This window comes from Agelaius tricolor, unplaced genomic scaffold (genome assembly GCF_023055355.1).
Source record: "Agelaius tricolor isolate 1412-34295 unplaced genomic scaffold, bAgeTri1.0.p SCAF_62, whole genome shotgun sequence".
NCBI lineage: Eukaryota > Metazoa > Chordata > Aves > Passeriformes > Icteridae > Agelaius > Agelaius tricolor.
Window position 1 is genome coordinate 428,449 of NW_027269322.1, and position 25,871 is coordinate 454,319.

The 25,871-nt window shown below is 44.7% G+C and overlaps 1 protein-coding gene across 3 annotated transcripts in view; it reads right to left on the minus strand.

Moving 5' to 3' along the window:
• TEAD1 (TEA domain transcription factor 1) overlaps window positions 1-25,871 on the minus strand; it is a 156,685-nt gene that overhangs the window by 82,486 nt on the left and 48,328 nt on the right. For all 3 annotated transcript variants that reach the window (XM_071456627.1, XM_071456626.1, XM_071456628.1), the window contains one exon: window positions 20,731-20,984. In XM_071456627.1, the coding sequence (XP_071312728.1) occupies window positions 20,731-20,878 (148 nt within the window). In that variant the 5' untranslated portion in view covers window positions 20,879-20,984. The remainder of the gene's footprint in view (window positions 1-20,730; window positions 20,985-25,871) is intronic.

The following is a 25,871-nucleotide window of genomic DNA, read 5'->3' on the forward strand; positions in this document are numbered from 1 at the left end:
ATAAAAATGTGCAAAGTGATAGAACACTTTGATAGCTCACCAACATCACAGGCAGCCGCAGACTTTCTTCAGGGAGCAATTATTCAAAAGTAACTCCACTGAACTTCAGAGCCACAATTACAGAAAGTGCAGGGATTCAAAGAAAAACCCACCTGTGCAACAAAATAATTCTGTAAACTAGTTCGTCTTTAAAGCACACATTGCAGCTCTAATGAAGTTGCTTGCTCTCCTTGCCAAGAGGGGCAGGTTTGCTCTGTGTCAGTCCTCCTGCAGCTCCCAGGCAAGAGAGGGCAGCCTGGCCTGAGCAGGGGCTGGAGCAAGGCAATTCAGCTGGATTTCCCACCCACACCGGGATGGCAAACTCTGCCGAGCTTTCAGCTCCACTCAGTGTTCCTTACATGAGGCCTCAGCACAAATAAGAGTGGAGAATACATTTCTGTAAGTTTTCAGAAGCTTACCATGAAGAGCACCCTTCAGAGCCTCTGCCATGCAGTTTTTGCACTGATTTGAGGAGGGTCAGGAGGAGCTGCAGAAACTCATGAGCCACCAAAGACACTGCCAAGTTTCCACTAAACTCAGCTACAGAACAAGCCCCCACCTTGAGCCAGCCTCCAAGCACACACCAAACATCACTCAGCTTTCTCACACACACAAGAAATCCCCAAAGTCTGCAGATTTCAGTGAAACCAGGAGCTCATCAACAGTGCTTTGTTTTGGTAGACTGCAGGTCAGCAAAGTGTGCAAGAACATGTCCAGCATTAGTTGCTTGGAGGTTTTCTGGCTGGCTTTTGGGATGTGGAATGACCTCAGCTACAACCTTCTGTGAAGCAGTTGTTTGTAAAGCTCAGGTCGCTGAGGTGGCACAGCAACGTGCTGTGAGCATCTTTGTCAGGCAGGTCCTTTATACTCCTTGCCTGTTCATGAATTTAGAGGTCTAAATTGAAGCAATTTTGTATAGATATTTTGCCTTTTGGGTCTGAATCTAGCTGCTACTGCAAATATTCACTGTGATTTAAAGGGTTAAGGAATACAGCTAATGAAAAATCTGATTATTACCTTATTTTTTATATAAGAACTCCACTGCTTACAAATACTCATATGTTTCCTTACCTAGCAACTCTGTGTGTTATGGACATCTTCGCTCTCTCTGTTTAGTATCAGCCTGGATAACCAAACACCAAATTTCCATTGCTTAAGCTCCAAATGCTTTACTTTTCCCTCGTGACCATTTCACGCTCTCTCTTCTACTTACAGCACAAAAATAAAGTCAAACACCACAAAATTTCCTCCTCCAGCCCCCTATTTCTTTATTTCTCTGTTACTACACACAGAGTTGCATTTGCCTCTAAGTGAAACATCAGTGCAGGAAACTCGGACAAAAAAAAAATACATCTCTCCCTGGCTTTCATGTTTTTTACCCTGGGCACCACTCCTCTTGTGCCAAGCTCAGCAGATCCAAGGGTCCACTTTTTGTCCCAGCACAACACAGCACTTCAGCCTCCACCACAGCCTTGGTATCTGAAGTTTCTGAACCAGGAGGGCAATGCTGTAAAATAAACTCACCAGACACGTGTCTCTTCCTGGCTGATTCCTCCCAGAGCTCCCAATAAATGTTCAAACACACACAGAGTGCTCAGGCACACACAGGCACACACCCCTCTTTATTAGGCACAGTGGCTTTGTTTTTAAGGCAGCATCTCAGAGCCCTGCACAGAATTTTGAACTCCTGGATCAAACAGTTACTTCTTCGGCAAGAAAAATGGATTTGAGCCTCCCTTTTCAACAAGTTGTTGATTTTGTGTGGGTTTTCCAGGGGTATTTCAGCTAAACCATGTGTGGCAGAGGTGTTCAGCCCCAGCTGCCTGAAGGGACCTCCAGCAGAGCAGCAGCTACCCAGACACAGGATCACTGTGTCAAAAATCAAATTCAAATTCTGATCTGAATTGCACAGAGCGGGCTCATGCATGCAGCACCCTCATACCCACAAACCTAATTTGGATGGAATGCCATCACCTCGGTTCTGCCTTCCATGGCCACACAGCCTTGCCTCAGAGTGGTCTTTTTCTAATATTCTATATGTGAAATAGAATAAACCACCCTCACAGTTTTCAGGACAAGGTGAAATCCTGGCTTGTGACTTGCCAAAACAGAACAGGAAGAATATATGCAAAAAATCCTTGTCAACACTCTCCTGACTGCAGTGGCTACAAGTCAGATTTTTCATTATGCCGTTCCCCAGAGGAGCTGCTTTTCTGGCCAGAGCCTCACCTCATCTGTGCTCAAGAAACTCTGGGGAGCTGCACAGGTGAATCTGGCTTTTCATGTGTAACCTGCTATTATGTTTTTGTCCAGAGAATTTTGTTCTGTATTTCAGCACCATTCTTCTTAACGCCTGTAAGGACAATTTTCTACAAGGAAAGCTCTTATTAGGCTTTATATCAATGACCTTAGGTTATCTTTTATAGTTTAATCTACACAACCTCAGAAATCAAGCTTTGCCTGTGGTAGCCAGCCCATCAAGTCATTCGATTGTCCAGCACAACTTTCAATTCTCACAAGCAATTTGACAATTGCAAGTATTTTGCACTGCATATTATGAAGTCTAGTGCTGCAAAAATAATAAGACCTGAAATTACACACAGCACCAAAAGTCTACTCATTTAACCATGAATTCTCAGGTCATTTAGATGTTTCAATATCAGACATGCTATAGGCCAAGCTGTCATATTACTCTTATCACAGAAATGTTTCCTAGCTTGCACACATGCCAGCTCTCAGCTCCCATCAAACCTTCCCTAACTTCATGGATACACGAGCAAAATACTTTATTTTAATGGATGGTTTCATAAACAGCAGAGCCCTAGAGCCACTAAATATGCTCTCAAGTCATTTACTATGGTTTGTAATTTATTAATAGGGATATATGAATCTTCCTTGAGGGGAAAAATGGAAGAAGCCAGCTTAGCCTGCTGGAGGCACAGGGCTGGATTCTGCTCCTGCTGGCTTCTGCCTCCAGCAGGTGAGAAGAGGGGTGCCCCACCTTTCCCCCCCAAGGCCCCTTGCTTGGCTGTCCTGGGGTGAAATGCCAGCACAGGCTGGAAAGTTCCCACTGTGCTCATCCATGTCAACCCCCTGCCCCAGGTTTGGACACTTGTCACAGTGACAGATGTCACTGCTGATGATCAGACTGGCCACAGCACACCTTGTGCACATCCACTGCTGAGGAAATGACTTAAAGGTGACCCAGGAGGGGACAGGAATGGCTGGGGCCTCAGTCACCACTGCAGGGCAGCAAGGCCCCGTTGCTGCTGGGACCAGGGCAGGAGGAGGCAGGAGGGGACCAGGGCAGGAGGAGGAGGCAGGATGGGACCAGGGCAGGAGGAGGAGGCAGGATGGGACCAGGGCAGGAGGAGGAGGCAGGATGGGATCAGGGCAGGAGGAGGCAGGATGGGACCAGGGCAGGAGGAAGTGGCAGGATGGGACATGGGGAGGAGGAGGTGGCAGGATGGGACCAGGGCAGGAGGAGGAGGCAGGATGGGGTGCCCAGGTGCCCCTGGTGAGACCCAGGCTCCCAGCAGCCACCACAGCTGCAGGTGGCAGCATCACAAGGAACAGAAAGTGTAACTGACTGTAAATCACACGATTTATGGAATGTGAAGAATTTGTGAAATGTCACGTGGTTATAGGAAATCATAAAATAAATCCTAACTAAATAGAAAACAATGAAGAAGGCAGCCTTGGCCACACCCAGGCAGGGGTGCTGGCTGTGCCCCACCACCAGCCACAATTCCTCTCCCACTTTCTCCTCCTTCACCCTCTGCCCCAGTCACCACGTGCCCCGTGGGTGGGAGCAGGACAGGCTGGCTCAGCACAGCTCCAGAAATGTGACTTCACAACAGTCTGCAGGGCCCAAGTTTAGCAACCTGTGACAATATCTCAAATCCCTCTCACTGCTGTATTTAAAGTTAGCTTTCCTTCTTGCTGCTTTTATTTCTGCACTAATCTGCAGCATGGAGCCAGTGTACTCTGAAGCCTCACAATATTCTCTAGTATGGGGTTAACCTGCAATAGCTCCTTAAATTACACAGATTGTTTAATACAAAGAAAAGTGAGCAGGTACAGAAAAGCCAGTCTGAAAGCAGATTGTGAACATTGCATTGCTTTCAGCAAGTTCAGTTCACTTCCAATTCTGACCCGATTCTTTTATAGATTTAATGAATCTGTCAGGTTGACACCATGAAATGGGACAAGTGAGCAGTCAGCTTTGTTGTAAGGCTTTGTTTTCATGTTTCCAAATAAAAACAAAACAAAACAGAATACAAGCAATTAATGGGAAACATTATTATGTAGGAATGCAACAGCTTTTAAACATATGGGAGATTTCATCTGAGCAAGAATTTTTGCTGGAAAAGATTGAGGTGAGCTCACAACTTTCAATCAAAGTTCCATGTATCGAAAAAACTTAGTTAAAGTTGGACAGGGTTGTCACGTAAGAGATGAATTTACACAACTCTAGAGACTGGCTTCACTAGAATGAATTATTGATGTCTCACTTTCATAAGTGAATGACTTGCAGAAACCAGCACAGAGTACGTCACACTGCTGCAAGGTCTGCAGACTTAATGCAGCTTTGGCAAAGCCAGCCAAATTCTTTCTCTGAATGGCACATCAACAAATACAAGACTGTAAAAGAGACAATTGCTTTGGAAGTGGATCAGTCTTTAAAGCATTAAAAACAACTCTGTACCTGAACCCCATTGATATATCTGTGGTCTTACAGCTGTTTTTCCTGTTTTCAGAAGTTTTTCTCTTCCCTGCTAATTGCCAGAAGCTGAACATCTATTTCAGTGGAGCTCTGCCAGTTTATACAAGCTGAGGATGTGGCCCATATTTTTATAAAGGGAGGTCCTTTCCACTGTTTTGCCATCTGCCAAGCTCTACTTTCAGCTAATTAAATAATGTCAAGTTCTAGCAGGCTTTTTCAGGCCATTAGAGTTTTCCATTTCTGGACCCCTAAGGGTACCTAGCAAGTCTGGCTTCAGGAGAATTGAGATGTGGATTCAAAGGTGCTGACAGTGCTAAGAGCATTTCTAAAAGCTGGAAAACACCCTGACAGTTTGGACACTCTTTGTGGTTTGCACACAAAGAGAGTTTGTGGAGGATCTGTGAATGTGAGCAAACAACCTTACACACTCAGAGGAAGTGGGAATTGACTCCAAGCATCTGTTGTTTCACCATGTCAGTGACCAAGAGGGTTCAGCAGAGCCTGTGTGGCAGCCTGGAGGTGCAGGCAGCTTGCTCTGGACAAACACTGAGGCCATTTATCACAGGGAATTTTTATCCCCACTTCAGCAGCCCTTTTGTCGCCAGCCTCACCCACCCTTTGGTCTGGCACCTCCTCAGGTCCTCTGCCCACCTCCCCTTCCCACCCCAAGCCCTCCTGCTGCCCCACAGTGCCCTGTGGCCATGGTGCTGCCTGTGGAAAGGAGCAGCAAAAAATAAAAGCATTTCATTTACCTTCAACTCTACACCTACAGGTGTAACAAACATCCTCCAAAGTCCCTGAGATACAAAAATGAGCAGTTCCAAAAATGTAACCAGGGGTGTCCTGTGGTTTGTAGCATTTTCTCTCCCTCTCTGCTCCCCCTATGATAAACATGACCGGCCTTAAAACAGATTGTCACCAGCCAGAGCAGAGATTGTCTCATCTTGTGAGCACAAGACCTGCTACAATGGAGCTTTTATCCTGCCTGCAGACTTGCAGCACTGCTATAATTCAAACACTGCTAGTAACGATGGGGAATGTGCAATAGCATGAGCAGGGAACACGAGCAGAGAATAAACCTCTATCAACCAGAAGCTCCACAGGATTATTGGACTATTGTTGTTGTTGTTGTTGTTATTATTATTAAATACAAAATTATTATAAATTTTCTATATTATATATAATATATAAATATTTGGAGGTGCCTGGTCTAGCCCAAGCACAGCATGTGCAAACCCTAGTCCACCTCACAGGCTGAGCATCTCTGGGGGAGCCCTGGTCCTTCCTGGGGGCTGCAGGGGATGCTGTGAGCATGGGCAGCTTCCCCAGGAACCCACTCTGTGAGCTGGAGATAATAAATAATAAATATATTTATATATTTATATATTTATATATAGATAGAAACATTATTATTATTATTATTATTATTATTATTATTATTATTATTATTATTATTGCTGCTGGACTAGCAGCAGTAATACCAGCAGTACTGGCAGCCTTTGCAATCTTCCTGCTTTTTATCCTGAGAGAGCCCAAAACACCTTCTCATGTCTGTGGAGAGACTGTTTCAAACAGGGAAAGGGAAAGGGAAAGGGAAAGGGAAAGGGAAAGGGAAAGGGAAAGGGAAAGGGAAAGGGAAAGGGAAAGGGAAAGGGAAAGGGAAAGGAAGGGAGGCCATGCATGGTGGTGTGGCTGAAGGACAAGTTCTGCTTTCTGCTCTGCCTAAGATAAAATGAGAATTACCTCAGTCTAGATCAGCCTCTCATCCACCCCACTGCAACTTAGGAAAAAAAAAAAAATAACAAACAAACCAACACAAATCAAGGATTAATGAGCAAGAAAACAGTTCTTCTCACATGGCCTCTCGTGCAGTACCGTCCTGGTGTGAGGCCAGATACAAGTATTGGATTGAGACACCAGTTAAATTTCACTGTCATTTCAATGACACATCACACCTCCCAGGCAGCCTCTTCAGAGGTGTGTGAATATGTGGGCACACCTCTGTCTAAAGTTCAAACATGATTTAAACACGTCATCCTACACCAACAAAGTGGTATTAGTACAAATCTGAGCCCATTGTAGCTGTCTGAGTCATAGGAGTACACAGCAGGTATTTTAACACCACTGTGATGGCTGGCATGAATAAATCTCAATCTCCAGCATATTATATGGCCACAATAGATCTTCCTCTTCCCTTCCTAACTAATTTATCATGTGGAACCAGCACTCACAGATTTCCCTTGAAATGTTACTAGTATAAAGGGAAATGGATGGACACAGCTGACCAGGGTACAGCAGCATCCTCCTAAAGAACAAGCTGGACCTGCCTGAAAGGGCCCAGGTTTGGAGGGAGGCAGGTTTCCTGATGGCCCTGGATGAAGGTCTGTGCCTCTGAGGGCTTGAGAGGATGTTACAGGCAAGGGAACACCATGTAGGGCAGTCTGTGAAGCAGGCCCACAGGTACAGCAGTACTTTAAAATGCACTGTATTCCTGGCAAGTCACGTGCCTTAAAACTGGACATAAATCATTGCAAACTTCAACTTTTGTTTCCACAGAACTTATTCAATGTTTTTGGTTCCACACAGAGGGCCCTGTTCAGCATCTTGCTGCCATGGTGTTTTTCTATCTTGACAATTCACTTCCATGAGCAGGCACGTAGCCAACTCAAATGAGACCGAACGCAGTGAAAAGCCCTTCAGGTAAACAGTGTGATAAGCTAAACTGCAAAAACGAGACAATGTTTTTGTACTATGAGGCAGTTGCTATGGAGACTGTTGCTAATTAACTGCATTCAGCCAAGAGAACAAAGGGTTTAAGGGCAGGCAGGACTCTGTATCTTAGAGAGAGCAATGCATAATGTCTTATGCAATCTGCACATCTATCATATCTGGAATACCTGAGCCTTTGCTTAGGCTGCAGAATACCTCAGTGACAACAAGGGGGGTTTATTCCTTTAAATTTCAACTAATTTTTAGGTAGTTAATGACTTGCCAGTATTTAAAAAACAAACAAAACCCATACTTAAAAGTAACAGGTATCATGAATCAATGCATCAAGTCAGGACTGCACTAAACACTGAACTGTTTTATGTTCATTCAGAGCTACTGTTTTCACAGGGTCTGCATGGCCAGGTTGGGCACTGAGGGGCTGCAGGGGTGGCTGCTGTGAGAAGCTGCCAGGAGCTGCCCTCATACCTCACAGAGCCACTGGCAGCTGTGAGACTGGCACTGCTGGCCCACCGGTGACAGGGCTGCTGCTCCTGTGAGAACGATTTGGGAGGGAGGGAAAAACCCTGGGCAGCTGCAGCCAAAGAGAGGAGTGAGGTGTGTGAGAGGAGCAGCCCTGCAGACAGCCAGGTCAGAGCAGGAGGGGCAGGAGGTGCTCCAGGGGGTGGGACTGAGGCTGCCCTGCAGCCCTGGGGAGCCCTGAGCACAGGGAGAGCACAGGGAGAGCACAGGGAGAGCACAGGGATGCTGAGACCCACCATGAGGATGGACATTGAGCAGGTGGATGCCTGAAGGAGGCTGTGACCCCAGGAGAAGCCCATGCTGGAGCAGGTTTGTGGGCAGGACTTGTGACCCTCCTGCTGGAGCAGCCTGTTCCTGAAGGACTGAACCCTTCTCAGCCTATCCTCCAGGGATGGGCTGGAGAAGTTCAGGAAGAACTGCTGCCCGTGGGAAGGAATCACTTTGGAGAAGTGGTGTCCCATGGGAGGGACCCCCCCACTGGAGCAGGAGAAGAGGATGAGAAGCCTCCCCCTGAGGTGGAAGGAGCAGAAGCAAAAGTGTGTGATGAACTGATCACAGCCCTTATGCCCCATTCCCCTGCACCACTGAGGAAGAGGAAGTAGAGAAATTGGGGGCAAAGTTACAATAATTAACTCTTCAATCCATTCCTAAATAAAGCTCCTAAAAATGTACCTTGGACCTAAATAGTGTGTTTAAATTAAAACTGGCAATTCTGAACAGATAGTGAATAACATCATTTCCAAGGGATCATATTTTGGTTTAGTTTTCTATTATAACTCCTTTTGATGTCTACAATGCACTGCAGGCCTACAGCCCTCTAGAAAAAGCATGAACTCATCAGAAGTGCTGTGAATCCCAGAGCAGCACACCTGCACTCACAGAGTGTGTTCCTGGGGAAGCTGCCCGTGCCCTCAGCATCCCCTGCAGCCCCCAGCAGGGACCAGGGCCCCCCGAGCTGCTCAGCCTGTGGGGTGGGCGAGGGTTTGCCCACACACACTGTGCCAGAGCAGGCACCTCCAAACAGGACACAGGCACAGCCTAACTCACCTCTGAAATCCCCCACAGGTCAGCTCTTTTCCTAAGTGGAAGCTGAGGAAAACAATCAAGAGCCCAATAGAAAGACCCTTCCTTTAGAGATGATAAGCCAGTGGCTAAAATAGACCTGCTCTAACACAAGATTTCTTTAGGTCAGGATAAACATGGCAGTATTTTTCCTTTTTAAGTCATTATACACATGATTTAAATAAAACCAAAACTGGGATATTTTTAAAAAACAGGATTTAGATGCTGTCAGGCTGTAAAGAGTCACATTCAAATTTGAATTTAAGTCCTTACTAAGGGGAATGGGATGAGTTCACACCTCATATGAGGGTATTACCTCAGCAAAGCCTGCTGCACACTGAACACACAGTATATTAATTTACTACATGAAGGCCTAAGGTTTGGGGTTTTTTTTGACATTTTGAATTATGAGGCATCTGCAAACAGATCCTAAATCTGAATTGCACATGGATTTTCCACACCAGCCAACTCCGATTGCCCCTAGACATCCCCTCCAGCATTAATCACTCACCCACACTACTGTAGTTCATATTTCTTTTACAGAAACAGAGGTCTGCAAAATTCTTAAACTCTTGCCTAGAAAACAGGAATTATTACTTCTGTGGCAAACTAAGTTTTAAACATAAGGGACCCAATTCTGCCTTCAGTTATACTGCCATAAATCTTTAACAATTCCATTAGATTTATAACAGTGCAACTGAGGAGGAAATTGAGCCCAAGATATTTTCTAAATCAGTAATTAAATAGCAGAATTTTAGTTTGGCACAGAGTAAAGACCTCTTCAATTGCTTCTTTGGATAAGGCTACATACTTTTTTGTTCCTTGAATAATAATGTTATGAACAAATTAAATCATCCTATTTTCAGCAGCCTCTCTCTTATTCTGTACAAGGACCACATGATCTCATGGAGCATCAATATGGGGCTAAATATTTCCTCAGTTTCCCATCCACTTTCTCTCTCTCTCTTCTCCATATTTAGACTCCTTGTGGCTCTCCATTATTTGAACATAGTATACAGCACCTCAAAGACCTTTTCTTGTTTGGTTTCAAAGAACTACTGTATTAAGCAAATGTCTAATAATAATAAAATGGCATTTAGTCAACTCCCTTATTACAGGAGCAGGGCATCCTGTGGTCACATTATGCAGAGATTGCACTCTCAGGAAGATGCAGCTCTCCCCCCACACAGGATGTGGAGCAGGAACATGGATTTGCCACAGTTGCCCTAAACTCCCCAAGGGTCACTGGATAAGCTGTGAAAGGACCCCCTTCAGCATTAAAGCTTAGATGGCACTGGGGGGAAGAGGGCTCAATTCCCAGCTCTGCTATAAAACCCTTGATGACATCAGACAAGTTATTCAGTCCCTCTAGGCTGCTTTTCTTCATTGGGCAAGGGCAGCTTGTAAAATTTCCTGTCTCGTAATTTTAACAGAAGTGGGTTTTTAATGGCTATTTTACCTCATTATAATTTTTGCTCAGTATTTCCAGCCCTAATGCATCTTCCCCATTATTGACCACTTTGCTGATGTCCCATGCCAGGCTCCGGGCCGTGCCCTGCGTGTGTCAGCTCACGGGGCTCAGTGGGAGGCTGGAACCTGGGACAACTGCTCCCAGATGGGGGCTGAGGGAGATCAAGAGCCAGGCCAAAGGGCTTTCTGAGCTATCCCACCTGTTAATGGCACTCCTCTGGCCACCCAGCTATGCAGCTCCAGTGGCCTTTGCTTGCTGCCTGGCAGGATGGAAAATTCTGCGGGCGGCTCCTGCGAGCGCTATCCCTTACAGCAATTCTCCTCAGCACGCTGCTGATTGGGCCTCCTGCAGCTAAAAATACTCCTGCAGCCTAAATATGCAGCACACAATGTATGCCTGCATACCTCACCTATCTAAATATATGCCCACATGCCTACCTAATAACAGCTACAAATATGAATCACACTATTTCTTCACAGAGCACTCTCAGGGGAGGCTGCTTTCAGTTGTCAAAGCAAAGGAAGGTCCCAGCTGAGAGGTAGCCAATTCCTTGTGGATACACCTCCTGCTTGAGGACTCCTAAATACATTTTAATTGGCTGGAACACATTTTATTCACACACACAAACTATTTGCACATATAGGTATGTACAGCTATTAGGAAACAATTCTTTCACCATTAATTGTACTGAAAGGTTTATTGTTGACAGCCCATCCAAGGAAGAACCAAAGAAATGAAAATGCAATTCTTGTGCAAAGAATTAAATGCTGAAGTTACCAGGCCACATGAAAGCACCTGCTAAAATGATCCAAAGACTACTTTCACTATGAAAAATTATTAGTTGTCAACTGTACCCAGCCTGCTGTCCCCAAGTCTCTGAAACTGGGATCCAGCTGGGCTAACATTTTCCTGTTCTCAATGTCTAAGAGAGCAGTGTTACCTGCTAGTTTAGGGGCAAAACTGCTGCTGAATCCAAACAGCTGAAGATGAGTTTCTCATCTGTGTTCCCTACTCACTTGCATTGCTAGCATGACAAAAACCACAATTAAAACTGTGATTTTTATTTCATTAATCCTTTTCTTTCCATGTTAACCAAACACCAGTTGATCTTAAGGTAGAAGTAAGAAAAAGCAAAGCAGCTTCAGGCAAATAAGCTTCAGATGTTTTAGCTCTGCTGCAATGATTAGGCAAACTGAAAAAGCATTTTCTTTGTTATATGCAAACTTGGCATACTCTACCTCACCTACTTCCACTCAGATTACTGCAATATGCTCCCAAACACCTCCAGGCATGTTTTTTGTGCTGCTGTCCCCAAAACTGTCAGGCATCAAAGGTGATATGGTTGCCTACAGAGAAACCAAGACCCCACCCAAGCCAAATCCATCCCTGCCTGTTGGGTCCCTTCCTCCAAAGAGGGCAACCAAACAAGGAGTTGGGTTGATGACCTGATCTTCCTTGAAGGCCTAAACACCTGGAAACCTCTGGCAAGCTGACTGCCCCCTTCAAGGCAGAAAGGAGCTCTCAATACAAGCATGAAATCCAGAAACTCCTCGGGAGGCCTGGCCCAGCTGGGGATGGCTGCGGGGGGAGGCTGTAACTGTGCAGTTGCAGTAGTGACACTGACTCCTCACACCAGACAAGGTGTGTGTTGGTCACAGTTCCTACTCACAGTGCCTGAGTAGCCTGCAGGTAAAACTGTGCTGGTGTTTGACTGACATCCCAGCAGCTCCCACAGTGTGCAGTGCCCTCTCAGGGTTCCAATTCCCTCCTGAATTTGGGATGTATTGCTGTCCCTTTTACATGAGCTTTAACAAGCCATCCCACTTCTGCGTGTTTAAAAGAGCATTCATGAAGTGGAATTCTGGCATTCTTAACCCAAATTTGTATTATTTTTGCTTACAAAAACACGTTCCTTAGTCAAACAGTGTAAACACTTTTTATGCCTAGAACAAAACCAGAAAAATTGAAGAGGAGCTTTTTTCTGCTAACTAAACCATTACTTCTACTGAAAGTCTGTAAACTCTTAATCCATTAGTGTCTAATTTCTTAAACTCAAATTCCAGACTTGAATCATCTGGAAGCCCAGAGCCTGAAGTGTTTCTGTCTGATGTTCCAGACCAAGTGCCCCACATGAAATTGTTTGTAGAATAGGAAAATATTCATACAATGGTATTAATGCAACTTCTCAAGGGGACCACAGGAAAAAAAAAAAAAAAGGAAGAAAATCCTTCATGCATCTGTTAGGAAATCCCCATAAGACCCAGATAAGATACATATTAATTTTGAATTGCAGGCCCTTGGGGAATTGTGTAAGACTCATGTCACAACTACCACAGCATTTACTCTCCAAGAATTAGCCCAGGATCCCCCCTTGAGGTGTGGGGTGGGACACAAAGCCACTTCTCAGGAGACTGCATGTTCCCAGAAAACCAAAGATGCAGTGAAATTTCTTTGTGTCCCCACTGCTCCTTGTTCCCCACAGTGTTATTTGTTATCACACCATGGAGCAAACCCCCTGAGGGAACAGTGGGAACATTAGGATGAAATTTCCCTTCCAGCATGGCTCAGATGTCTGGTTTTCACCACTCATCTCGCTGGCCCCTAGTCCATCCTGAACAGCCATCTAGGACTTCCCAAATCCAGCACTCTTAGGTGCAGGTGCAAACCATGGTGATGGTGCTGGCAGCTAAGGAGTCAAATTTTGATCAATATTTTTTTCTGTTGCTTGTTGTGTAAGATGCTCCCTGCACTGTCCAAGTCTCTCTCTTCAAAACAACCCAATATTTAAGTTTTTCACCTCTTCTGCTTCCATAAGGGTGCCCAGAATAAGAGTGTCAACATGGATATAACTTTCCCTCCCCATGCCCATGTTAGGTGTCGGGGAAGATGAAACAGGAGAGCCTTATAAATATGATTGCCTGGCAAAAGATTTTGAGAATATGGAAACTTTTAGTGAGATTGAAATGAAAGCAAGCTTTGAGATCCCTCAGTTACTGAACAACAGGAAAACAACGGTGTGGCCAGCTGAAGGTAATCCCCTTTTGATGAAACAATTCCCTCTGCTTGCAGACAGGCCCAAGGGTCAGAGCAGACCCTACAGCTTGGCAGAAGGGGTCCAAAGAGGAGTTTTTAGGGTTTAAAATGTAACACAGTATGGTAATGTAAAGATTCTTATAGGCTGTATGTAAATGCTATAGGATTTGTATCTTGTACTAGATTGGCTAGTGAGAATTAGAATATTCAACACAGAAGAAGATTTATTGTATTGTAATGGGATCCTCACTCTCTTACCCTCTTACTCTCTTATCCTCTCATCCTCTCTCTCTCTCTCATCCTCTTTGCCACTGTCCTCTCTTCTCTGGGCCCTGCTCTGAGCTGTGGCTGTCAGCTCCCAGCAGGGCCCTGCACCCGGGCCCTTTGCCATAAACCCCAAGTTCCAGCCCTGGCTGCAGAGATCTCTGGTGTCCATCTGTCCTGACCATCCTACCCTGGCACTCCTACAGTCAGGCCTTCCTGGGGATGTGGGTCACTGCTCTGCTCCAGGACTGAGTGACATAACTCAGCTGCTGTTTGAAGTGCAGACACTTGTACCACAGTCTCATACTGGCCCCATGAAGAGGAATTCAAACCTTACAGCCCATCATTAATGCCCAAGTGGGCCTTACTTGTCCAACTCAAGCTATCCCCAGGTTGCCTGAATGAGAAGGTGTTTGCCCCAGAAGCGAACCCAGTTCTACAAGGAATGAGATCAGATCAACAAGTCAATTTTCTTTCCTGCTATCTACATGCAGGCTTTTCAATTATCTTGATCTCTCAGTACTGTGCAACCAACTAACACACTCCATCAGCCTGATCAAGGCTGTTTGAACTACCTACTAGCACGACAGCTATTTCTTAAAGCCGCACAACTCTGCCTTCTGCAATGACAGGATCACAAGTTCACCTGGAGAAACCAGTGCTGGGAGAAAAACAAGCTAATACAAATGACACTAGACAACCACCTAAATGTATCCTGGATGTTCCAGTGAGGTTGCATCACTTCAGTGCTCTCATGTTAACGTGTGTCAGTTCTTAACAAGGGTATTACCAAAGGAACAATGTCATAAAGGAAAGGCACAGCCTTACGCTGCTTTGTATGGCTGTTTAAATAGAATTATCCACTAAATGACTCTGAAGTGGACAAATGCCTGATCTGAACCTGCCCTGGTAGCTTCTACTCAGTTTCAGGAACTCCATGCAGTACCTACTGAGCACTGGCAGCCTGGGGCAGCAGCCACACTTTTGTCTTTCCCATACACAGGCTACACACAACTTTCTGCCATTAAGTTCCCTTTAAAATGGGTGACTGAAGTGAACATGTTTAGTAGAGAGAGGACAAAGCACAAGTCCTAAAAATCACTTTCAAAGGATGTCCTGCTCTTTCTGATGCATAATTTTTCAGCAAAACTTTTTAGTATACTTTCCCATTTCCTTTGGAATACATCATCCTCCCAGCTCAACACAGCCAATGGATCCATGGCTGTGCCGTGTACCTTCCACAACATTACTGACACTTTCAGCTGTGGTGCTTACACAGCCTGCTCCCCAAATAGGAGTTGAGACCCTCATCACACACAGCTCTCACTGTCCCACCTCGATTTTCTCTTTAGGATAGCAGATTATGGCAGAGAGGAAAAAAAAAAGAGAAAAAAATTCTCTGTCTTATGAAGACTCTGTCTCTTTATCTCAAAGCACTGACAATTTACTCTTGAAAGTCCAAGAAGAAAGATTAAACCCTGTTCCCCCACATTTCAGAAATCCTCGAGATCGAGCAACAACCCCTCCTTTGCACGGGCTGGGCTCACAAAACCAGATCTTGCACAGCCTGCTGATGTAGCAAGAGCATCAGCACATTGCAGAAACGATCTCAGGCAGATCTGCTCCCAACCCAAGCAATTGCAGTAGTGACTTCTCCAGCAGACACCTCTCTGTGGCCCTTCCTGCCCTTCCCTGCTGGCGCGGGGCTCAGCATGGGCGCCACACTTGCGCCGTGACGTGGCACTGAGCAGGCCCAGAGTGCTTTGGACACTTTTGTTTACAACCTAAAACACCAAAGAGTGGCTTTCAGAATAGGAGTCCCATCTCCACTGCGTTCATTGGGTGCGTGTTGCTGAGAGAACAAAAAAGGGGAAAAAAAAAAATACAAGAGCGTATCTTTGTACAATGATTGCAGGAACAGATGAATAAACATGAAACCTGATACTTCACATCTGGTATTTCATCACTGCAAATACCTTATTCACATTCAAATATATTTAACACTGTGGAAACTGTATAAGGTAACAATGTCTTTATGGAGGCAGCAACTTGCATGGAACTTTTAAAATTAAAAGTAACGGTAAAAATAATTTGTAACATGTTACTGTACTCTTCATAAAGCTATTTACCTCACATTTTCCTAACAGAAACACAGAAAAACACCAAATAACAGCAGTTAAATACAGAATCAGGCAAGCCCACAGAATAGGATTTCTTTTGTCAATGTTCTAGTTCAAAGTTCAATTTTAATACCCAATTTGCACAAGGTGCTTTGGAAATGAAGACTATTATTACTCATCATACAAAAATTCTATTATCTGAGCAGAAATTTTTATGAAAGTTTCCTTTTCCCTTAACAGTGCATGCCAAGAGATTTTATATATAACCTAATAAACATACACCGTCCTGAAAGACCACTGTGCAATTTCTCACATTAATTAGTACTCATTTTTCTCTGTAAAACTACTAAACAGGCTAAAAAACCTCCTTTTAATAATCACTACATACTCATAAGCACTTTTGTTGTAGAGATGAATACCTTCAATACAACCTTGCAACTGAAAGGCAGTTTACAGGTCTCAAAATTTTTTATCAAATTATTTTCTTGTCTTAAAGGCAAAAAGCCACCTTTACTAAATTGAGGCTAATTTAGCAAACATAACAAAATGTCTGGGGACATATTCCACTTGCTAGCACTTATGGCACTTCGGCATTGTCCCTAGAGCTGCACTAAAGCTCTATCTAAATTTTTTTAAAAAGGGAAAAAAAAGGAAAATGTGCAGACAGAGCCAAATCCCAAATCCAATCCCGTGGTAACTCCAGTGACTTCAGTGTTACACCAGGGATAAAAGTAGGGCTGCATTTCACAGCAGCTTTCATTCTTGTAATCTTTTCCAAAACACTCTCTCAGGAGCAAAGACAAGCACAGGCAAATATCTTGCCAATAAGTGAGTTCACAGGGATTGCTACAAGTTACTAAACTGTCAGCAGTAACAGACCAACAAGGGGAACAAAGAACAAACACAGGACAGCCAATGCCCTCTAATGGGCTGGAGTTTCACTATGAGCTGCATAAACAAGGACATGGAAATTCATTGGAATGGATCTCTGAGGCACAAGGCAAAGCACAGGGCTTGCACCAGAGGATGATATTTGTGTCAGATCAATACTTCTCTTGAGACAGTGCAGATGAAAAAAGCCTTACCAATGCCTTGGCAAGGCAGATGAAAATGTGTTTAAGGACTCAGTCCTTCCTCCATGGCCTACACTGGACTGCTTCCACAAACGGTGTGAGCATCAATGTATAGATGTGTTCCTCTATCCTCCTTCAAGCCTCCACATTTATACCCTCCTCACCTTTTTTTAATTGTCCTTACTTTTAGTCAATACTGTGCTAGGAGCAAAACCAACACTATAAGACCTTCACAACCTCCCTCACAAAGGAAAAGGGAAAAGGAGTGATGGATAGAGCTTTCCTGCAGGAAACTTATCACATGTCCCTTGGCTTTACCATGTACTCCCTTTCTCTCTCAAGAATTTCAAAACTAGTTGCTGGAATTTCTCCATCCAAACCAAAACAAGCATCTTTGTTTCTTACCCAATCATTTCCTACAAATTTAAAACCAAGAGTTTCCTTAAGCTTTCATTTTGTTTTCTGAGGGTTCCTTCAAGGAGTCATAACCCTGGGCCAGCCTGAAATGCTCCTGATCTTGCACAGGTCACAGTTTTGTCTTTGCAGCCTGAGGATGCCCCAAGGCAAGAACAAAAATGTTAGGACATCCCCTATTCTCCCCCCAGCCAGGGGCCCCTGTAACCCTTTTCTGTGGGGATAGGATCAAAAGTCTTTTGTTCTTGTCATCCTCTTGCGTCTTAAGTTACATTTTTGGGAAGGCAAGGGGAGAGGGAAACATCCTTCCCTCTTTCATCCGAGGTCTCAGCTGTAGAGGAGCAGCTGAAGTGACTCAGGCTGTCTGCAGAAGTCACAAATGTCCCCCAGTGCCACCGGGGCAGCTCTCCCATCACATCCCTGCTCTCACCCAGGTGGCACCGCAGGCAGGAGCCCCTTGGCCACCCCTCGCCCACAGATCCCAGTGCTCTCAGTCCCCCTTGAGCAATCCCCTGGGTGCCCTGGAGCCAGCTGGACACAAACCTCTTAGAAATCATTTAAGGATGATTTTTAGACCACCACAAAGAACAGTGAAGAAACTCTGGCTGCTTGCTTACATGAATGTTGCAAAGCTCTCATTAAATCAAAGGCAGAGACTTAAAATATTTCTTCAAGCAAAATCTCTGCCCTTCTCACAGTCTCCCTCCAAAGATCAAAAACTACAATTGCTTAACTTAATCCACACAGAGTGATCATTATATTTGCTTCCATAAAGATCAGATTTGTTCTGGTGCCCATATCTAAAGGTAATTTCAGTTAGAAAATGAAATGGTGCTCTCTTGACCTTTTGTCTTATGTGGCCCATGAATTACTGACACATTACAGTATCCCCCAACACTATGGAAGCTTGGCCATATTGCAATGTCTCTCTTGTAAGTGAAATAAACTTGGTATGCCACTAAAAGGCATTAAATTATTTTCATTATGCCACACAGAATGTAAAACACTTACACTGTTTTGATTTCAAAATCCTTGGAGAACAATTATGCTCTCAGGGCCATAAGACTCTATTAGGAAGTCCTCAGAAACCTAGCATGGTTTCAATAAATCCTCAAACACTACAAAGCAGTCACTCAGTTTGAAGAATGAAAACATGAGTTCATCCACTGCAAAGTCAGGATGTAAATTCTGCTCATACAGTACCCCTGCACTTCCTAACACATTTCTTTCTTCTCAGTCAGGACAACACTTTAAGTGAAGTTTTCGGCATCAAGCAAGCATAGCTCCTTTTTTGATTGAAAATTAACTAGATTTGATTTAGGATTAGCATAAATAGGAGATGTGCCTATGCTTATGGTGTTACTAGCTACCAGTATTAATCAGCAATTAGATATGCACAAATAGTTTTATACATATATAATTCAACAAATGTTAACATTCCTGATTAGGAACCATTAAACGAAATCAGAGATTATCACAATGAATGGATAAATATGTTAATTTCTTTAATTTATACAATGGCACCAAAAAATGCTTCAAAACACCAAAATGTAGATTTCAGGGGTGACTAGTGTGGTTGTAGGGATGCTGATTTAAAAAAAAAAAAAACAGTACAACCACCCTTATTTTGGCTGATGGGCTGTTCCAGCCTAAGTAAGGCTTTAGAGCACAAATACACAATGAGCCTGTTTGTATATACATGCTTATGTACTCCTAGAAGGAGCACGACCTCCTAATTAGGCAAATCATCTGCCCTTTCCATAGGAGAATAGCCCAGAAATAGCTGCTTCTCCAATCCCAACAGGGGGAGAGGGGCGAGCAGGGAGCACCGCAGAGATTCCATGCCCTGGGGCAGGGGGCGAAGGGGCGAGCGGGAGAACGAGGAGGGGGAAAAGGGAACACCCAGGCAGGAAACCCGGCCCGGGCACTTTCTGTCCATGGCAGCTGAGACGCTTCATCCCGACCCTTTTTTTCCCGGACAGGACGTGTGGTGTGGCCGCGGGGGTGACACGGCAGCTGCGGAGGGACCGAGCGGGGCACCCGGCAGTGCCCGTGGCCTCAGCTGGGCACAGCTGGCGGCAGCTGCGGCAACATCTGTCCGGAGCCGGACCCTCTGCCCCGCCAGGTATTGGCGAGCGACGGGGGTATATCCTTGGGGCATTGCTACCCATCCCCTGGCACTGCCATCCATTCCCGGGGCTCTGCCACCCACCTCTGGGGCACTGCCACCCATCCCCGGGGCACCACCACCCACCTCTGGGGCACTGCCACCCATCCCCTGGCACTGCCATCCATTCCCTGGGCACTGCCACCCACCTCTGGGGCACCGCCACCCATCCCCGGGGCACCACCACCCACCTCTGGGGCACTGCCACCCACCTCTGGGGCACTGCCACCCATCCCCTGGCACTGCCATCCATTCCCTGGGCACTGCCACCCACCTCTGGGGCACTGCCACCCATTCCAGGGCACTGCCACCCATTCCCAAGGCACTGCCACCCACCTCAGGGCATGGTCACCCACCTCTGGGGCACTGCCACCCATCCCTGGGCACTGCCACCCATCCCCGGCACGGGCACATGGGCAAGGGCTGTGCCAGCCCCAAGGAGGAGTTTGGAAAATGGAAACGAGGAAGGGATAGGGTGAGAGAGAGCTCGGAGCAGCGGCCGAGAGCTGTCACACGAGAGCTGTCACACGGAAATGTCACACAGAAATGTCACACGGAGCTGTCACACGAGAGCTGTCACACGGAAATGTCACACGGAGCTGTCACACGGAGGTGCCGCCATCCCTCTGCGGAGCAGCGCGTATTTACAGAGTGTTGGCATCTGATTGAGAGCAGTTTGCACGCAGGGAAGGGGGAAAACAACAGTGAGAAAAGACACAAAAGCACCTCTAACTTGCCTCGTTAATGGGGAGGCTCCTGAATACAACAAGAACTTTAGAGAAAAATGCCTGATTTTTTTTTGTGTACCCAAGGAGCGACACAATTAAATGCTTGTTTTGAATATTCACATTTGGCCACACTGCGATATGAGGTAACTAATAGAACGATTCTGTATCAATAGTGCTTTCCTAGTGCCAGCAGAGAAGAAAATGGCTTGGGCAGTCCTGAACACAGCACCAGCTCAGCTGAACTCTCTCGGCTTCACAGATTTCTTCATGATTTACTCCAAAAGCACCAAAATCAGAACCAGGAACATTGTGTAGAAACAAGCTGGGCTTTACAGTTCTCATGTTGGAACAATTATTTCCAAAGGCTAAATGTGCACCACTTACCATACATTTTGCCTTCATCTGATAAGATGATTTTCCTCCTCCCACATGGTGGATAGATAGCTAGAGCCTCCTGAAAGCTCTGTTCAATGTCAGGGCTCCAGACACCTTCTGCATCGTTGTCAATAGGTTTATCTGCAGAATCACTCATTCTTTCAATGTCCTCGGCAGGGCTCTCGCTGCCGCTCCAGCTGCTGGGCTCAATGGTGATGGCTGGGGTCTCCAAGCCTAAGCCTGGAGTCTTCAAGGGAATAAACCTGCAACACAAACAACCAACCCAGAGAGGCATTAAAGGCATGGAACTCCAGGCAAAGATTCCTGCCTGCTTCTGATGCTAAGAGAACAGCAGCTGAGCAGTACCAGCAGCAAGGCGAGCACGGGATGCACCCAGGAAAAGCGAAAAATTAATAACCATTCTACCTCAAATGAGCTGAGGTGGAGCAAGAATGCTGGCAGAAGGGCAACTCCACTGCATTTTCTGTTGCAATTACATGAGGGCATAGAGAATCAGATTATTTTTCACAAGTAGTCAAAGTGGGGGAAAACTCTCCAGCCACATTGCATCTGGCTGAAGACTGGCACCCTTAAAATAAAAAGCCCTCAGGCAGGGGGAAATCAGAATACTGCCACTGCTAGAAGGGGAGCACACTGATTTATGCCAGAGTGACCACCAGAGCTTAAAACCATTTGAACCTAAAAACAAAAGCAAAAACTATTGTTCACATTCATCTGGATGTCAGTGGATTAAATGGAATTATAGCAGTGATGCCACAGCTCAATGTAATTAACTGGAAAAAGCTTTAATTTTCAGATGTTACTCAAACAAATAATACAATCAGAATCCAAGCTACATACAAAAAGAAATCTTTAAAATGATAATACCAGAGCAAGGAATTACAAGAGAAGATATATGCTTTGCCTGATTTAAAAGGTCTCTGTCACAGAACCATAGCAGAACAAAAATTACAAGCTTCAAGTTGCTGAATCAATTTAATAAGAAATAATTTAATATAGCTGCACCTGCTCACACCAGCAGAGCTGCAGATCTGTCAGTGTTCCTTTTATATTTTTGAGAGAAATACAACTCTGCTGTAAAGACTTGCTTGAGGCAAAAAAGCTGCTATACCAGACCACGTTCACCTCTGGTGTAATTCTTTGGGAAGTCAGTGAAATAACACCAGGAACAGATTTGGCTCAACATGTCTAGGCATAATGCAGTTTTATTGTGAAAAAAAGAAGAAGTTTGGTGACTCTAACTGATCTAAATGGATAGGAGTGTTCAAACATGCATGCACGAGCTGCAAACACAGTTAAAAATCCAGTTCCCTGGCTAAACACTCAAAACCCCTAAACCATAAGATTTTTATTCTGCTAGGGCAGAAGAGAGGGGCTTTCCCTTGCACAGACCTCCATCCTCCACGCCTCTCACTGGGGTCTCAGGACAGGTGAAAAGCAGCAGAACGGCCTTCACCCCACGGAGGGAGAAGGGGAAGGTGTATGTGGAAGGCCATGACACCTCTGACTAAACACTTTTGGGCAGGAGAACTGCCTGAAAGGGGAAATATTTACAGCAGCCCTCACCAGCCAGCCAATCACTAGAGATAACCAAAACCTGATGGTCTGGTCCGGTCCCTTGGAGGCCAAGGTGTCTTGCAAAAAAACAGAGCTGCAACTGGGGAACCTGGGAGCAGGCTCTCACAAACCAACAGGACCAGTTTGACATCCAAAGCACAGGGTATTTCCACTTCTCCAGGCTCTAACCCGAGCTCAGAGGGATCAGTACGTGTGAAAGGGGCTCCCATGAACTCGATTTTCCCTGCTTGCCTGTATCTACAGAGAGGCATTGCTTGACTTTGCATTGGTTGGAACATTTCAGCACAGCTTAGGAAAATGTTAGTGCCTCCCCATCCTAACAGCCAGGCTAATCACTGTCTCAAATGCCTTTTAATAACTCATAATGAGGGAGCAGATGGATTCACAGGGAACCACACACGTGTAATGGGTGAGAACTCTGGCCAAATGCACCACTTATTGTCCAGGAAATCCAAAGGGCACAAGATTTTTAAGTTGTCATCACACAAAGGGAGATGTAAACCTTGGTAAAATAGTGAAACTCTGTCCTTCATAATCCTCAGAAGGCTGAAGGGTTGATTCAAGCCCTGGAAGAGTTGAATTTTTTATGCAAGATTTACCCAGGCATGAGCACAGCGATACTGGGAAACTACTGACAAAAACAATCACATCCACTTAAGCCTTCACAGAGAAGGGGAATCTTTGGTAAATGAGAGGTAATTGAATGTTGATGGGGATAATTAGGGGGAGGGGTCAGTTTTATTGCAATAGTGCAGGGGAAAATGGCTGCTGGAGGATTTATTGGCCTCACATGACCGAACCACAAGGAGCATTTCAGCAGAAGACAGCAGAGGGTGGGACACATCACTGGCTCTGTTTTCCAAAGGTGACTCCAGCAGGAAATCCTTCCCCTCCCTGAGCCTGTGGCTTGCATTGCACAGCACAGCCACAGGCAGCTTCTGCCCAGCTCAACCACCCTCTGCTTACAAAACCTGCCACAGTCATAGCCTCGAGTCCCATTATCATCTCACAAACCAGCCCTTGTTATTACATTATGCTGAAATAATAATTAAAATGCACAAGGAACACAGTGAGGCTCTAAAGTAATTAATGTTACTTGATAGTCATGTCATATCTTGCGTTGTGTTTACGGGTGAATTTTCACTTACGTGCTATCTCCCTTCCCATTCCTCTTTACCTACTTGGATATCATCTTGAGGCACTCATAGCTACTATTCCAGCCTCTACAATGTAAGATAACCAAGTGTTCCTTGCAGAACATCTCTACAAGAGGGGCGTGGAGCAGCCTGCTGGAAGAAAACCTCTCATATTAAAGGTTATTTGGAGCAACTTCCATTTTGGTGAATGCTGACACTGCAGATCAAGCCAGAGGGCCAAGGAGGAAAAAACCTTGTATGACAACTGCTAAATGGCTCCCTCTTACTTCAGGAAAAAAAATGAGCTAACTCAGTTAATCATTTTCAGCTCAATTCTATGTATCAAAAGGCAATTCCACCTCCTCCTCAGCTTGAATTCTGGGGACTCAGCTGTGATGAAGAACTTCAGACCTCTTATGCTGGAGTTCAACACAATTATCAAAAATAATAAAAGCCGTCAACAGATGAGCTTTTTTGCACGTTTCTAATGAGCTCTAAATCTCACATGAAAAATGTCCATTTACAATCCAGTTTAAAATTATAAAAAACTTTAAAAAGTGAGCCTACTTTATATTAGTAAACTCCAAATCTTGCAATGCCAGTTTTCAGCAGAGGAAGAGCTGAGCTCCTGGGGCCAATTAGCCCCACCTCCCCTGGCCAAAATCAGAGATTGTACACATGACTGATCAAGTTGAAGAGATCTGTATTTGCTTTTTATCATGTTAACTTTCAGAGATCCACTTCCATGTTTGCACTTTCTGTTAACAAAATTAAAATACATCAACACTACCTAGAAAACCACCAAAAAAGACGTCCCAAACCCACAAAAAATAGAGAAGAAAAAAACAAAACAAAACAAAACAAAAAAAAAAACCACCCCAAAAAATGAACAACAACCCAAACCCAAAAGATTTTGGCTCACCTTATTGTACATTCTAAGATTAAAGCACACTGCTGCAGTTTAGGTGGTGTCTCTACAGAGTTTGCCTTTTAACACCAGCCTTACACATTTCAAGACAGCTTTCCCTGTGCATAAAACTCTTTGAGCTGCACACCAAATGCATCTGTCTTGCAGTTGCTTTCTACTCTGTGCAGTTAAGTCAGTTCTAAATATATCTGTTTTCCTCATGCAGTCATTAAGACACTTTTTCTCTGTGTGATGGAGGTATGTCCCCCCTGTCAAACAGCACAATGTCACAGAGAAACCATTAGGGGCAACAGAGGATTTTATAAACATGTTTTATAGCCAGGCCATCCAAGACAGCTTGGGGAGCTACAAGATATGACTTACTGTCATTATGTTCATTCACTGCAGAAACTTGAGAAATTACTTTAAAATCTCAGAGAAAGCGGGCTAGCTGTTGTCAGAGCCCATCACACCGAAGTGTTTAACTCAAAGCAAATGGTAGCCTGCAACTGCTTCTCAAGGGAATGGCTTATTTACCCACACAAAACATTCTCTTATGCCTTTCACTTTATGAGCCATGCAAACCTGGACTTGCCCAGAAAGCTGCTGCTCACAGACCAACACCTGAGATCAGTGGCTCCTCACAGAGCATACAACAAGTGCAGATCCATGGCCTTGATACTCTCATATCCTTCAATATTTGCACAATGAACTAACATGGAAACGCTCTTTTTCAAAAGTCACTAGAGCTGGGTCTTATTTTACAGCGTCTTCCAAAAGTTAATTTGTTTTCTCTGTTTGCTTGATTAAATTACTTCCTTGAATTTCAGTGTGCAGGTGCCTTCTCTGTACCATCAGACAACTCCAGCCTGGAAAAGGATGAATGCTCTGCAGATATTGCAGCAGGAACACAAGAATGACTGAAAACACACTTTGGTTCTGTGAGCTGTCTGAGGAAAAAGCCCATTATGTCTCCCAAGTCTTCTAAACTGTGTGTGCTCAAAGGGGATCAAGTGCAGGTGTTTTGAGACTGAACACTAGTGTTGTTATCCACACTGATCATCTCACTATAAATAGATGCAGACTGCTACTAAATCATTCTTACAGCCAGATCTATCCTTCTAAAACCTGTCTTTCAGAAAAAAAAATCTTAATTCTTGAGGTAGAGATTTCAAGTGTTGAAGGGGTAAATTACATTTTAAAGAATACATTATATTTTTAGTTCATGAACAACCTCATCTTAGCCTCAGTTATGTAAAAACAATGGAACAAGGAATCCAACAAGCTTTTTATAAACACTAAGATGGCAATGAGCAGATGAGTACAAACCAACTAATTCTAAATTTGCAGATGGCAGATTTTCTCTGAAGGCTTGAAAAGTTGCAGGCCAATGGGATTTTCCTTCTGCTTTGTTCAGCAGTACAAATCCACAGCTGGAGCGCCAAAGCTCTGGAGAGGATCCAGAGGAAGAAAGTTATCAGATCTAGAAAACATGACCTACCAGGAAA